The sequence below is a fragment of the Schistocerca americana genome, chromosome 2, assembly GCF_021461395.2.
Source record: "Schistocerca americana isolate TAMUIC-IGC-003095 chromosome 2, iqSchAmer2.1, whole genome shotgun sequence".
Taxonomy (NCBI): Eukaryota; Metazoa; Arthropoda; class Insecta; order Orthoptera; family Acrididae; genus Schistocerca; species Schistocerca americana.
The window spans coordinates 757096883-757114005 of NC_060120.1; the positions used below are offsets into that span (position 1 = coordinate 757096883).

Here is a 17123-nt window from a genome sequence, read left to right on the forward strand (position 1 = left end):
CTGTCCTACTTTCCTACTAATATCGAATCCTACTCCCGTTATATCATTTTCTGCTGATATTAATGTTGCCCTATATTCGTCTGAAAAGGAATTCTTATCTTCTTTCCGTTTCACCTCACTGACGCCCACTATATCAAGACTAAAACTTTGCTTATTTCTTTCTAAGTTTCTCACTGCGTCCAACATTCTGACATTCCATCCTCCATACCGTAGCATGTTGTCTGAAAAGTACGCCAACAAACGTATTTCGAAATATAATAGGGTAGTCATACGCTGGCGATGTTCTACAATCTCTGTCAGAATTAAGAAACATGGAGGTATAAACTGTGGCAGGTTGTGACATTTTGCTACAATGAACATGCTGAGCTGCTGAAAATAATGTACACATTTGGTGAGAGCAACCAAGTATTAATGTATCCTGTGGGTTTAATGCATTTCTCTGTGCCTTATGATAATAGTTTAAAAAGAGAGAATTTTTGTTAATTTCTACTCTTTGTTGTTTTGTTAATTATTAAATACCACAATTAACTACGAAAATGATACCGCCATTAAGTTGCAATAAACTTCCACAGTCGAAGGCACATTATTGCTCCAGACTGAACAGAGTTTCTATTAAAGTTATAACAGCTGCACACTACAGCTAGGAGGGTGACACTCAGAAATCCCACTGAGTGTAGCAATAGTAATAACTAAAAGGCTTATATGGGCGGTCACACACTTTTTATGTATTGCGATACATAGAGTCGGCAGATAAAAAACTATTGGAAGGACTTTCTGCTAGCGACAGGTATTATTATTGTGTACTGCCGGCACTTTTCAGTGCCATGTCGATTTGAAACCTTATTGACTGATTTGGTTTACGTGCTATAGCGAATGTTATTTTGAACAATCAGGAACTGCTCACTTCTTTACTTAAGAATGGCATTTCAAATACGCTACCAAAAACTGCAAGGGGCACATAACCCAAGGAGATGGCGGAGGCGTGGACGTTCTAGGGGTCCGGATGAATACTGAACAGTGTAAGTGATTCGCCGACTGCTCACAGCAAGAGTGACCGCGTCGTCGACTATGAACCAAGGGCTGTCTGCATCGACACGAGATACTCCGTTTTGTAAGCCAGCATAACGCCGAGAGCATTGCATTACTATATGAAAAATCTATACTATTAAGCGCCTAACGCGAGGAACCACTGCGGCTTACTAACGGCTAACATGGGCCATTAAACTATAATTTTCAATATTTCATGGAGTAGTTGTCGGAATCCAAAAATCTAAAATGCTACCTTAATCTAGTCATTAAGAGCTATAATCTTATGTTAAACCTTTAACACATTAAGACAATAATGCAGTCGGAAACTGTGTATATTTCTTATGGAAGTGTAACACGCGGTACGCAAATCACCCATAATATATTCGTGCAATTGAAACGTCCCCTTAGAACAATTATACATGACTGTGCTTAAACTGACACACAATATTTTTGGCGCAACGCAATCTGACTTTCAAAAATCCCTACAAAAGAATGGCCCTGACTAACATTAACCTATACGTTTCACAAATCACTAACCTCACAAAAATTTTCGTTGCTCGAACTACTGCAATACAGCGAGCGCCACTACTGCCAGCTAAATAAAAGATTCAAACTACTGAAGGCACTAACTGCTGATAGGCATAGTTAGCAAATGAAAGATTTTGATAGATAACAAACTATGTATTTACCTTAATAGTGTTCAAAAGTCATATTATATGTATCAGTTCATGACATCCAGTCTTACAATTGTACTGTTTCTGATGGACACCCGTCCAGATCACCCGCTCTCAAAAATCCACCATCTCACTTCCCCTCATCCACCATTGCTGGCGGCTCACCTCCAACTGCTAACGCTATGTGTTGTTAACAGCCAACTGCCCAACACTACACTAGCAAATTCCAACAATGCCACCCAGCCACAGACTGCACACAGCACAGCCAGTGATTTTCATACGGAGAGCTACGTGGCGTTACGTTTAAAAAAACCTAAACAGCCTACTTACATAGCCCCCATGTTCCCCACAAAAAATTTTACAAATTGTTTTGGGCTGTGGCCAATAATGATTTGACAAAATTTTTCATAATTACAATAATAAAGGTATCAAATGCACGCACTTATTGATACAATGTTGGTCAAAAGCTATAATTTTCTCACAGTCCATAAAGACAGTCCTGATCATTCATCACAGTGTTAATTACAATTTTATGCATGAAGTCTGAGCAGTAAAAGAAAATGCACATGGAAGTAGTGGATTTCCATGCAGTCTTGAAGAAGTAGTGTTGTCCTTACAACTGAAAGATAATGCTGACTCTTGACATGCAGACAGGTAATGGTCCACAACAGAGCAAACCCACAGCAGAGTCAGTCGAAGTGTTGAAGAATATTGGTAGGTAGGTCATCACAGAGCAGACCCACTGTAGTCCTGGTAGAGAGTATGGTATTGGTGGGCCACCAGAGGTGCAGACCCACTGCAGTCCTTGTAGAGATAATGGTATTGGTGGGCCATCAAAAGTATAGACCCACTGCAATCCTTGTAGAGATGGCCAGCAGCAATCTGTTGTGACTGTGCAGGTGCACAATCACCATCGATGAGTTTTGCGGATAATATAGCAAGTTCATAAACCAACACTTGTGCACTCACAAAGTTTTTGGAATTGTCCTTATAACCAGCAATGCTGTTAACCAGTCCCTTGCTAAACTATTAACACACGTCCAAGCACTAACAGTCCCAACTTCTCACGTATTGTGCTTTACTATGACCGACAGAAACGTGTGCAGTGAAATGTAACTGTGTCGTCTGTTCACTATAACAATGCATTCGTAATTTCTGTTTAAATATGTTCCCTAGGTTCTAGACTGGATAGTTAACTTCAAAACATTGTTGCATGCTAACAGTTTCTCAGTGTGACAAATTGTACTAGTAGCGTGAAGTGAAAGGTTTTATGGCAAAGACTATATTAAATAACAGATTATCTTTCAATAAACTGTTTTACATGTGAAATGTGGTGTAATCCTTTACCTTTCCTCAGTATGCAGTAAATCAACTTGAACGCAATTATGCGGTATATGTCGGCAAAGAATGCTAAAATTTTTCTCAAGGTTAGCCTCTATGATATTTTTCACTGAGCCACCCGGCACACGTGGCTGCCTGCGGTGCGAGTCATTGTCTGTCTCTTTGTTGGCGCGCGTCGTTATTGGGATTTGGAGACCTAACTTCTACAAATTCACCTTGTCGAGAGGGCCCCGCCCTGTATGAATCCCGCCAGTTCTGATGCAATTCAGGTCTGTCGTTACGATAAATATCGTCTGTCGTCATGTCGGTATATTCCATTATTCCTTTCTCGTCGGTCACGTGGTGGAGAATTTCTCTCTCAATCGTAACTGCGCGCTGAACTGTTGCGTCTGAACTTATTCTGTCTCCCTTGATAATAATTATTTTCGTTCCCATATTGTCTGCTTCTCTGATTGTCTCTGTGATAGTAATTACCGCAGAGAGGTGATCTTTCCCTGTAATTATTACTACTCTGCCAACGGTTGTCATACGGGCGGTGTCTGTTTTGGTCACGATTTACGTTGTAAGAATAGCCTTGTCGTGTCCATTTATTATTTCTGTCATCGCGGAGTTGTGACGGATGTGACCTGTAATTGTTGTGCTCCTGTTTTCGCGTTCTGGTATTGTCAGTGTCAATTTCCAATTCTTCTAACAGTCCCTGAAAAGCTTCAATGTCGTCTTTGCAACGTCCTGCCAAAATAGTATGTCGTAAATGTTCAGGTAATTTGATTAAGCAAATGCGGATGTGTTCTGAGGGGCTGTATGGGTTTGACAGGTACTGATTCTTGTGCAACATGTCTTCAAAATATTTCACAAGACTGGAGAATTCAGATTGTTCGAAATGTTTCATCATTATGATGCTATGTTTTACTCGGTCTTGTGTAGCTTGAGACCAATATCCTGAGAGGAAAGCATGATAAAATTCTCCTTCACTGTGGCAGTCGTGAATGACCGATCGCATTCTTACAGCTGGTTCATTCTCTAAACAGCCACACATAAATTCTAATCTGTGCTCTAATGACCAGTTGGGAGGAAAACAATGAGAGAATTGACGAAGCCACGCTTGTGGATGAATGTCGTTGGCGGAATTCTTAAATGTTTTGACTTTATGTGTAGTAATAAACAGCTTATAGTCAAAATCATCATGTCGGCGAGTCGCATGTCGGTCATTGTTACGTCGTTTCGGCGGTTCCGTCTCAAAATTCGGTGTACCTTGCCAATTTCTTTCATAATTTCCGAAGTACCCGTGTTATTATATTGTGGCTGTTCCGTATTTCTATGTCCCTCTTCCCATATCGGAGCGCGAGTGTCCTCTAAAATACGTAATTCTTGTATTACCTGTGTCAGCTGATCTTGTACTTCCCCGATTTCTCTTTGGTGTTGCGCATTAATTTGATTCTGATTTTGTTTGAATTTCCTAATTTGTTTGCACTTTTCTGTGTCATTAAAGACTACCGATTTCGTGTCACTCAGATTATCATCTACCGTCGTAGATAAATTATTTAGCTGATCCGAAAGTTCAACCACATTCTCTGATAATGAACTAATTTCCTCCATGTGTCTTTCTGAACCAATTTTCAGGGTATCTACTGTGTCCTTTAAGTTTTCCTGAGTTTTTGCAAGTTGCGTAACCGAATCGGTAGATGCAACTGAGTCAATTTTAGCTTGCAAAGTCTCATGATTTTCATGAACGATAGTTTGCAGTTCTTTTATGGCTGCTTCGTGATTCTGTAATGCATTTTCATGCCGCGAAAAAATAGGTTGAAAATGCTCACAAATTTGTGTTTTTACGTCATTACAGACTTTTTGACATTTCAATTCAATGTTATGTAACTCAGTAGTTAAATCTTCACGTGTTTGTTCAAGCGTGGTGTCTAACTTCCGAAGATTTTGTTCCATTGTGTCTAACTTTTGAAGCTTTTGCTGTGTTTGTCTCTGATTTTGTTCCATTGTGTCTAACGTTTGAAGCTTTTGTTCCATTGTGTTTAACTTTTGAAGCTTTTGTCCCATTTGTTGTATTAATTGTAACAACAATGCACTGGTGTCTGAAACATGTTCCTCAGTGCTTTCCGGCAGTGAATTTGCACCGGCAACATTCACATTTTGACAAGCAGAAATTGTGTCTTGGCTTATTTGAGAAAACGGTGAGGACCCAAAACCTGAATCTACAGTAATGCGAGATTGTGTCCTGTCATTTCGGATTCCTGAGGCGAGCTGTTGCCGACCGATCGATCGATAATGCTTCCCTGTTCACTAAATGTTTCACTGTCTACGCCATTATTTGCCGCCCGCTCCATTTCCCTATGCACAATTACCAAATTACTACTTCGAATGTCTGTTAATTCATTACACAGTGGTGCTGATAAGCTACGCTCGTCATCACTACTATTTCTCAGTTTACTTTGGAGCCTAGTGTTACGTTTTTCACACGCCATAATTATCACGTATTTCACACGATAACACAGAAAAGCACAATTTGTAGAGCAAAAATAAGAGAACACATTAACATAGCACTGAAAATAATATCTAGTTAATCGCTAGCGCAGCTGCGAAATACTTGGTGCAAATCTACATGCATGCCACAACTGTTTTACTGTACAACAATGAAAGACTGCAACTACAAAGGAGATTCTCTCTACAATTACGCGCTAGCAATAAACAAAAGCTACACTAATTACACAAACTACAAGAAAAAATCAGAAGATTCCAGTGAAGTATCCTCGGCTAAGGGTCGACATATGAAACGTCCCCTTAGAACAATTATACATGACTGTGCTTAAACTGACACACAATATTTATGGCGCAACGCAATCTGACTTTGAAAAATCCCCACAAAAGAATGGCCCTGACTAACATTAACCTATACGTTTCACAAATCACTTACCTCACAGAAATCTTCGTTACTCGAACTACTGCAATACAGCGAGCGCCACTACTGCCAGCTAAATAAAAGATTCAAACTACTAAAGGCACTAACTACTGATAGGCATAGTTAGCAAATGAAAGATTTTGATAGAGAACAAACTATGTATTTACCTTAATAGTGTTCAAAAGTCATATGATATATATCAGTTCATGACATCCAGTCTTACAAATGTACTGTTTCTGATGGACACACGTCCAGATTATCCGCTCTCAAAAATCCGCCATCTCACTTCCCCACATCCACCACTGCTGGCGGCTCACCTCCAACTGCCAATGCTACGTGCTGTTAACAGCCGACTGCTCAACACTACAATAACAAATTCCAACAATGCCACCCAGCCCCAGACTGCACACAGCACAGCCGCTGATTTTCATACAGAGAGCTACGTGGCGTTACCTTTAAAAAAAAACCTAAACAGCCTACTTACACAATGTTTGAGAATGAGAACACGTAGAGACGGTCAACAAAATTTACACTGTTTTCCCATCATTACGAAACATTTTCCCGCCGATATTCGTCAAAACACGACGAAAGAAAAGAACTTTACCATCAAACATGACATTTTAACTTCCTGCCACTGAGCATCAGACGTGATATTTTAACTTACTGCCACCCTACTATTAACTCTATTCACAGCACATATTTTTGGAAGATGATTAACAACAGTCGTCATGCAATGTATAAAATGCATTTCTGACCATTAACTGCTTTCTTAAAACCCAAATATTGACTTTTCAGTCACAGACCATCTTCATAGGTAAGAGTTATAGCAGTGTTGGGCACAACATCACATCTGTCACTACATAAATAATGGCCACGTCTCACATGTAGCGCATGCCATTAATTCAAGTATAACACACAGGACTTTTAAAAGCAAATATACTGAAAATATGCGTAAACAGAACAGTACTGAAGAGATCAGAGGTATAAGTACTTACATATGACACGTGGCCTTTATTTACGTAATGAGCGATGTGATGTCGAGCCCAAACTGTTTTAACTCTAATCTGTGAAGATGGCCTGTGACTGAACCGGAAGATATTTGAATTAAAAAAAAAGAAAAAAGAACAACAGATGATGGTGAAACATGCATGTTATTTTATACAATAAGCACAGGTACTGCTTACTGTACCTGCAGAATTGTATCACATTACTTCACATACTTCAGGACATATGAAGTCATAAATATTGAAATGCGTAGAAAACTAGCTCTTGCTCAAAACGGGGAGCAAATTACACAGACTATATTCATCGAGTGCTTCACAATAGGAGGACTTAACGACTTCCAGCAAACTTCGAACATAATATGAAACCTTTTTAGGACTTCGTACCTTAATCGCTAAAAACGGCATCCTGCTAGGATCAGTTTATTGTAAATCTGTCTGACCGTCTGTTAAGACCCTTTTTTTCTCAGGAGGTTAAAGGTATCAAGTTGAAATTTGTGTCAAATACTAAGGTCTCTGGTATCTGGCGATATAAAAGCTTAAAGCTTCTGAGTTAATATAACCGAAAGATACGGCTACTTACGTCTGATATTTTGATACTCGAAAACTTGGGTACCTAAGCTTAAAGTTTCTCGCTCACGTACTTAATGTGAAATATTAAGCCGGCCGCGGTGGTCGAGCGGTTCTAGGCGCTTCAGTCAGGAACCGCGCGACTGCTACGGTCGCAGGTAGGATCCTGCCTCGGGCATGGATGTGTGTGATGTCCTTAGGTTAGTTAGGTTTAAGTAGTTCTAAGTTCTAGGGGACTGATGACCTTAGAAGTTAAGTCCCATAGTGCTCAGAGCCATTTTCTTGAAATATTAATAGATTAGCTCATTTGTGAACTAATCAGACGTTTGTCGCTGTTTTATAAGTAGGAGATCGATTCTTTAAAGAATCGAGGGTGACAGTCAACTAGTATGTGTCTAACAAAGAGACCACATGGTACTCGGCTTGTCGGATTTGTACAATCTTTTATGTCTATGGTACTGATGCATGCTTTCCGGGTATATAGCGTCCGTTTCGTTATCTAGAGATTTTATGTCGCGTCTGTTAGTGGGCTCTTAATTACGATCATCTTAGCACAAGAAGTACCGGACTTCACCGGACCCTATTAGTACCATGTGGGTCATTTTTGACCCACAGTAGAAAACAATCGTTCCATTCGTATCTGGGTGGTGTTTTGAGTGTCTTCATATTGACAATACGTCTCTGAAATGAATAGTACATTGTCAAACGTAAATTTTTATCTTAAATTTTACAGAAGAAATTCGACAATCTTTCGTCAGTTGTCGTTAAAACGAGTAAGTAAAACAATGTTATAATGTTTTCTTTATAAAAAGACTGAGACAGAATCAAGACATATTGTTTATGTGAGTATTAATAGTATTTTTACTTTTAGTGAAAAATAAAGTAAGTACCGAATATTTGTGAAAGATTCTAAAATTCTCTGCGTGTTTTCTTGCTTATTGCAATCATCGAACTAAAACATAAGAACAAATAACTAGCTAGTGTTGCTAGTGTTGCTGATATCAAACTGCATTAAAATAGGTATTGTTCAAAAATGACCCAAATGGTACTACTGGTATAACAGGTATATTTTTCGTACTTCTAAGCGAGGTAGGGGGATGAAATTTTGGTGAGTTGTGTTACCCCATAAATGATGAGAAGTCACTGGAGCATTTGGTCCTGCGATGATTATAGATGGGGCTACGGACCTCAAAAAACCATCGTGGGTCAAAAATGATCCACATGGTACTTCTAGTGTTAATTACGAGCCATCGCAGAGTTTTGGTCATAGTGCGAAGATGGAGCTGGTGGACAGGTGGTATTTGCGAGCGACTAACAAAGGGCGGGGCTGACTGCCGGCGATACGATTGCGTTTACGAAACAGCAGCGGGCATCAGTGGTGGGTGTGGAGCGGCAAGCAGCTGTCAGAACGCTACGTAGGAGCAGCGGGTCGCATGGCGGAACTAGGTTTCGTCCGTTCAGTATGTTGCGTTTTACGGAATATCTTGCAATGTTGAGTCCACACGCTGGTCTGCTTGCTACCACCCTCACTGATGAGCCGCTTTATTTGAACGTTAAGAGTTGTTCTTCGGTTCTCACCAGCCATGCTTACCATTACAGCTCCCTGTTTCCTTACACGACGTCGACCTAATTGTTATTTCATCTGGCTTGGGTGTGTCCCCTTGTTGTTAGTCCCCTCCTGGATGTCACGTTCTACAGGATTTCTTCTTCGCTGCTTATAGCAGGTCATTTTAATTCAGGAACTTTTCCCCTGAACCGAGGCCGTTTGGGAAGATTTTGTGTTCACCGTTTGGGTATGGTTCAGAGTAACCTTACAACTCTGAACTTTGTTTAAAATTTGCCGTTTTAGCCTTCCTTTAAGGGTGGCACAGTGTAGCCTTACTGTTCTCAAATTGTGAATATTTGTTTAAGGTTTGAAAGTTTTAATTTCTCCTAAAATCAGGGTGCAGCGTAACTTTACATTGTGAATATTTGCTTAAGCTTTTGAAAAGCTTTATTTAAATTTATTTTTAAAGGCACGTCAGGTGATTTTTACTGTTTTATGTTCTTGTTAGTGAATGTGTTAAACTTAAGCCTAAGTCTTGATCACTTGATTCACACTACCTTGTTCATTAGCAGACCTAAGTATATGATGTACTAATTACTATTTGGTGAACTCAATCTGTTTGCGTAATATTATTGAAGTTATTGTATACGTAGTCCGGTGCCCAGGCGAACTAAGGGGATAAACGTGAGACCACCGTGTGGTGCATTGTTCTTAATATTGCGAGAAATTTTCCTTTTGTCTAATTATTGAGCAAATAGTTGATGACATTGGGCTCTTCTTCTACAACAATTAGAGTCACGTAAATCTGGTACTGTAAATGTGCTGCACACTACGATGTGTTGTTGAATCGTAGGTAAAATTATGGCTCCTGTGTGCACGCATGTGCAATTACCGGAATTTTCTCAGTTGAATTTCAAGGAAAATGTTTTTGTAGTTTTAGATTTCAAATCAAGTGGCATTTTGCTTTAATTAAAGTCTCTCTAGGAATTTGTTCTGACTCTCTGTTTTACGATTCAGATTGTTGAGCTTGTATGAAAGATCATAATTTGCTTAATCGTTTTATGCATGCTATAAGTATATCCTTCTTTTTAGTGCCTTGGCAAATAAAAAAAACTATATATTTTTCATATATCAACGGCTTGGGTTCAGTTCTTCCACTCCAGTGGCCAGTGTCCTGCTTAGCTACTGTATCAGGTAACGGTACGTGAAATTCAGAACTCAAATTTAACCTCGCAAAGCCCTTACATGCAACGCTCAAAAAATCTCAAGAAAATCGATTTCGAAGTGTTCCGACCACCTCAAATATGCTTAATGAAGGTTGGTATTTCCCCACAGGCAGCGTGACCGTCTGATAGACTGTTCGCCTGGAACGTAGGGGTCTTAAGATCGATTCCTGGCTGATGCAAATTTGTAAACAACGGTGCATATTCTCTTAGGATTTCCGTGAAGCACTGTGGCCTAGCGGTTCTAGGCGCTTCAGTCCGGAACCGCGCACATGCTACGGTAGCAGGTTCGACTCCTGCCTCGGGCGTGGATGTATGTGATGTTCTTAGATTAGTTAGGTTTAAGTAGTTGTAAGTTCTAGGGGACTGATGACCTCAGATGTTAAATCACATGGTGCTCAGAGCCATTTGAACCGTGAAGCACGAGATACACTGAGATTGGAAAAAAATCAGTAGCTCTCGAAACTGGTGATCACTGGTTCGAGTCTTATTTCAGTCATTAAGTGCTACGTTATCTTCCGTTTCGTTCAAATACATGCTTCACTTAAATATAAAATCCATCATATACATGTTAATTAGGATATGGCTAACTATCGTTTTTATGAAAAACGCTGGTCTTCCTATTTCCAATAACGCACTGTGCACAAATATGCCATTGTCATCGCACATACAGATTCTTAATCCCTGAATTTTTGTGAAAGAGTGTTTAAATTGAAAGAGACTTAAATTTTGTTCATCCTTACGTATTACATTCATCATGGAAATGTTTATGCAAATGCAACGGTATAAAATTTCATCATAGCCATGGACCTGGTAGGCGCGTAGCACAGAAACACAAGCCTCATCAAAAAAAAAAAAAAATAGGACACTGTTGCACGACACTGGTGTCCAACCTTTTAACTACCTGGGGCTCAGCGGAAGAAGACAAGTACTTTTAAGCCGCACATAATGTAAGCTGAGGCAAAAAAAAATAAATAAATAGAAACAATAAACCCTCTTGGACCAATGAGATATAGCATCGTGCGGGGGGAGTTTGAAATTGAAAATATTGACATTACGTTTTAAAGAAGTCCATTTTCTACCGATAGTGTGTTAAATGCTCACTTTATGGTCCGCTTAAACCCTGAGGGCCGCGGTTTGGAGAGTCGTGTTCTAGGGTATAAGGCTCGAGCGGAAAACTTGATTTTCTCAAGAATTTCTGGGAGTTGCATCAAACTGTTTCGGGTGATTGATACGAGGGTCACTCCAAAAGAAATGCACACTATTTTTTAAAAAAAATTATCTTCTATTATACACCTTTGAAAGTTCTACAGTGTGTAGATACATCCTTTACGAACAATATTTTTATTTCTCTATATAATATCCATTCTTCTCAACTGCCTTACCCCATCTTCCAACCAGCACCTGTATACCCGCACGGTAAAATGCTGGACCAACCTGTTGGAGCCGCTGTTTGGCAGCGTACACAAAGGAGACATAATCATCAAACCTTGTTCCACGAAGAGAGTCTTTCAGTTTCTCAAAGAGATGATAGTCACAATTCTTCCAAGAAATTCATCTCCACCATTCTCGTACTGTTCCAAAAGTTCGTTGCATACCGTGTTTCTTGTTTCTTTGTGAGCCACTGTCAACATCCTGGGAACCCACATGGCACAAACCTTTTTCAACGCCAACACTTTCAGTATTCTGCAAACACTTCCTTCCCCTATCTCAACGTAGCACGACAATCCGTTTACTGTGATGCGTCTATCAGCGTCACCAATTCGTTAACTCTCTGCACATTGTCTGGAGTGTGTGCAGTTCGAGGCCTGGCGCTGCGAGGACAATCCTCAATATTTCCGTGCCCGCTTTCGTCACGTAACCTGCTTCCCCACCGACTAACTGTACTGCGATCGACAGCAGCATTGCCATACACCTTTTTCAACGTCTTGTGGATGTTTCCCACTGTCTCGTTTTCACAGCACAGGAATTTTATGACAGCACGCTGCTTCTGACGAACGTCAAGAGTAGCAGCCATCTTGAAGACATGTTGTGACGGCGCCACTGACGGGAACAGGTAGAACTAAGTTTGAAAACAAGCGGGAAGGATGTATTTACAACTGCAAAACTTTCACACACGCAGAATAAAAACTGTATTTATTCAAAAATAGTGTGCATTTCTTTTGGAGTGATCCTCGTATTTGAGATCTGAACCTCACGTACGATTGAAAAAAAAAAAAGTACAAATACCCGATTGCGTCGCAAGCCGAATACCGGCCACTGAGCTCAACGGCGCAGCGCGGGCGGACTACGCACCTTGAGCTCTAGCGAGACGAGGTGCCTCTGGCCGTGCGCGTCGAGCAACGGCAGCAGGTCCTGGAAGTCGAGCAGGCTGCGCTCGCCGCTGGTGACGCAGGCGACGCTGAGCTCGCGCATGCGCCGCAGCCGCCCGAGCGCCTCGAGCGCGTCGTGCGGCGTGTCGCTGTCGCAGCGCACGCGCACGCTCTCCGCCTCCGGGCACAGCCGCACCGCCAGCGGCAGCGCGTCCCGCGACAGCACCGCCTCCGCCGACCACCGGCACCGCGTCTACGGCAGTCACCAGCAAACTGTCTGCAAACTTAACCGACGACAATAGCATTTCCAACGTGCTGTCTACAGTGTCGACATAACATAAGCGTACACTTTGAACATCCCATACTGAAACAGCAGTAAGCAGAATGACTATTTGCACTACTGGCCATTAAACTTGCTGCACCAAGAAGATGACGTGCTACAGATGCGAAATTTAACCGACAGGAAGAAGATGCTGTGATATGCAAATGATTAGCTTTTGAGAGCATTCACGCAAGGTTGGCGTCGGTGGCGACTCCTACAACGTGCTGACACGAGGAAAGTTTCCATTCGATTTCTCATACACAAACAGCAGTTGACCGGCGTTTTCTGGTGAAACGTTGTTGTGATGCCTCGTGTATGGAGGAGAAATGCCTACCATCACGTTTCCGACTTTGATATAGGTCGGATTGTAGCCTATCGCGATTGCGGTTTATCGTATCGCGACATTGCTGCTCGCGTTGGTCGAGATCGAATGACTGTTAGCAGAATATGGAATCAGTGGGTTCAGGAGGGTGATACGGAACGCCGTGTTGCATTCCAACGGCCTCGTATACTAGCAGTCGAGATGACAGGCATCTTATTCGCATGGCTGTAACGGATCGTGCAGCCATGTCTCGATCCCCGAGTCAACACATGGGGACGTTTGCAAGACAACATCTGCACGAACAGTTTGACGACGTTCGCAGCAGCATTGACTATCAAATCGGAGACCATGGCTTCGGACATCCTTGACGCTGCATCACAGACAGGAGCGCCTGCGATGGTGTACTCACCGACGAACCTGGGTGCACGAGTGGCAAAACGTCATTTTTTCGGATGAATCCAGGTTCTGTTTACAGCATCATGATGGTCGCATCCGTGTTTGGCGACATTACAGTGAACGCACACTGGATGCGTGTATTCGTCATCGCCGTACTGGTGTATCACCCGGCCTGATAGTATGGGGTGCCATTGGTTACACGTCTCGGTCACCTCTGGTTCGCATTGACGGCACTTTGAACAATGGACGTTACATTTCGGATGTGTTACGACCCTTGGCTCTACCCTTCATTCGATCCCTGCGAAAGCCTACATTTCAGCAGGATAATGCACGACCGCCTGTTGCAGGTCCTGTATGGGCCTTTCTGGATACAGAAAATGTTCGACTGCTGCCCTGGCCAGCACATTCCCCAGATCTCTCACCAATTGAAAACGCCTGGTCAATGGGTGCCGAGCAACTGGCTCGTCACAATACGCTAGTCACAACTCTTGATGAACTGTGGTATCGTGTTGAAGCTGCATGGACAGCTGTACCTGTACCCGCCATCCGAGCTTTGTTTGACACAATGCCCCGGCGTATCAAGGCCGTTATTACGGCCAGAGGTGGTTGTTCTTGGCACTGATTTCTCAGGATCTATGCACCCAAATTACGTGAAAATGTAATCACATGTCAGTTCTAGTATAAAACATTTGTCCACTGAATACCCGCTTATCATCTGCATTTCTTCTTGGTGTAGCAATTGTCATGGCCAGTAGTGTACATCTCGGTTCCATAGTCAACGATAGGTGAGCTGACGCATTTCCCTTCTTCTTTCAGCATGTCCACGGTCCAGAAACATTAACAGAACCACCGACCGCATCCGGTCACAACGTGTAGTAACCACTCAACAGACGGCAGGTGGTAGCACTACCAGTGGAATGGATACAGTACAGTCGCGGTTGCAGTGTGGAAACGGAGCTATCCTTCTGGCGTCCAAAAGCGCATGATCAGTCACTTTTGGGCCAAGGCTGGAAATATTTTCGAAACGACTAAGTCAGTAAACAGTTCACTTGCCGCTGTGATATTGTTCATGGCAAAACGGCGCTGTACAAAACCGGCGCCAAGGTAACTGCGGTGCATCAAGGGCTATAGATGACAGGGGTGAGCGATGTGCAGGCAAACAGACGCCGAATTGAGCCTCAGATGAACAAACAAGCTACCACAATGTCTCGTCAAATACCGTTCAGTGAACATTGTTGCCTGTGGGCCGCTGCAACAGGTGCCTGGTTCATGTACACATACTCATAGGCGACGAAAGCTGGACGTCCACTGAGTGGCGACAGGTAGCCGTTGGCTTGCACGTCTGGTTTGTTTGCATGGCGTTCCCTGTAGAGCACAAAAGTTCAACACAAGTATGGCTCTATTCTCGGGGACTATGGCCATCCCTGCATGCAGTTTATTTCTACTGGCACAGTGGCATCTACCAACATGATAATGCAACGTGTCACACACTTAACAGTGTATGTGTGTGGTTCGAAGAGCAGCCAGGAATAGTCTACTGTACTCCCCTGGCCACCAGCCACCACCACCCTCCCTCCCCACCTTCCTAGGATTTAAACCCAATCGCTAATCAGTTACCACCTTGATGGGACGGTTTGCCTCACGGTTCCTCAATCGAGAGACCTAGCGCAACCGGCCATGGACTGGAGTCGGCATGGGTCCACATTCCTGTCGGTACATTCCAGAAATTCGCTCTCTACCAGGAGGTCTCGCAGCGGTCCGAGCTGCAAAAGGTGGTTACTCATGCTTTTGACATGTGACTGGACAGTGTATTAGGTATTTGCCTGTTACGCTCTCTTGGTTGAATGTCGACCTTTCCCTAGTCCTTCTAAATATCTTCTGTCCACTGGGTCAACATCTATTCTGGTATTCTGTGCAGTCACGATACGACACACGACCATGGCGATTTAAAATGTCATTAAATTATGTGAAAGCCAAGTCCTGCCACTCCACTTTGAATGCAAGACGGAATATTGGGGATCAGTAGAACACGACGGACCTGAAGAGACACCAGGGCATCCTTTGCCCTGTCAGCGGCTGGTGATACGAGTCTGCTGTCCGAAAGCTGGAGATATGCCACGTTCGGTGCTATTTTGTGATGCAGCAATATATTTCTTGCAGTACCTGTAGAGCATGAATGTGAAATGTTTTGAGCTGCGTGTGTGCGTGCGAGCGCTTGTGTATGTGTGTGTGTGTGTGTGTGTGTGTGTGTGTGTGTGTGTGTGTGTTTTACACAAAGTACTCCCGCGACTGCAGTGCAAATTATTGTTAACTCTGCCCGCTATACGACTGGTATCATATTTACAGGATAGAGCAGACAATAAAACTATGTGGTGTATATGGCGTTCCGTATTACCCTCCTGAACCCACCGATTCCATATTCTGTTAACAGTCCTAGGATCTCGACCAACGCGAGCAGCAATGTCGCGATACGATAAACCGCAATCGCGATAGGCCACAATCCGACCTTTATCAAAGTCGGAAACGTGATGGTACGCATTTCTCCTCCTTACAGGAGAAATCACAACAACGTTTCACCAGGCAACGCCGGTGAACTGATGTTTGTGTATGAGAAATCGGTTGCAAACTTTCCTCATGCCAGCACGATGTAGGTGTCGCCACCGACTTTGTGTGAATGCTCTGAAAAGCTAATCATTTGCATATCACAGCATCTTCTTCCTGACGGTTAAATTTCGCCTCTGTAGCATGTCATCTTCGTGGTGTGGCAATTTTAATGGCCAGTAGTGAATTTTCACCTGTCGCAGCCGGTCATCCGCCAAAAGCACTCCAGCCTGCCGTAATATCGCTACTGGCCTCGAAACATATCGATGCTGCTGGCGCATGTCACAAAAGGATCAGAAGTAATTTATAATATCATGTATAAACACATGTTTGGCATCTCATTATCCATCCCAAATAGCGGCATGTCATTTACGCCCGAATTGAGTATGAAAAGTTCATACGGTAGGCCAAAAACTGACGGTAAGATTAGCAAAATTTTTTACATGGCTGCAGGTTCAGAGACCGTGAATAGTTACAATTGAAAGAAAAACAGCCCTCGGTCACTATATTTAAACGAATTAACCGGGTTTCAACACTGCTAGGAGTGTCTTCCTCAGAATTTAAATCAAAGAATGATCTATATTCTATAACATGGCCACAGAATTATGACTAAAAACGTATGGTAGAGTATAAGTACGGAATTATAAAATAATAAATATGCCAAAAGGACAAAGACTCCGTTTTGCAACCTGCACCACGCAACTAACGAGCAGCCCTTAGTGGCTCTCCATCACACTTGTATTTATGTAAAATATCTTTATGACTAATGCCCTTTTAGAATATTTATTATTTTATAAATGACATAAGTACGATAATTCCGTACTTATACTCTACCATACGTTTTTAGTCATAATTCTGTGACCATGTTATAGAATATA

At 42.3% G+C, this 17123-nt stretch overlaps 1 protein-coding gene across 1 annotated transcript in view; it reads right to left on the reverse strand.

Annotated features, from left to right (window-relative positions):
• LOC124594405 overlaps positions 1–17123 on the reverse strand; it is a 226816-nt gene that overhangs the window by 40590 nt on the left and 169103 nt on the right. Inside the window, exon 5 of the mRNA XM_047132775.1 lies at positions 12588–12857. Within this exon, the coding sequence (XP_046988731.1) occupies positions 12588–12857 (270 nt within the window). The remainder of the gene's footprint in view (positions 1–12587; positions 12858–17123) is intronic.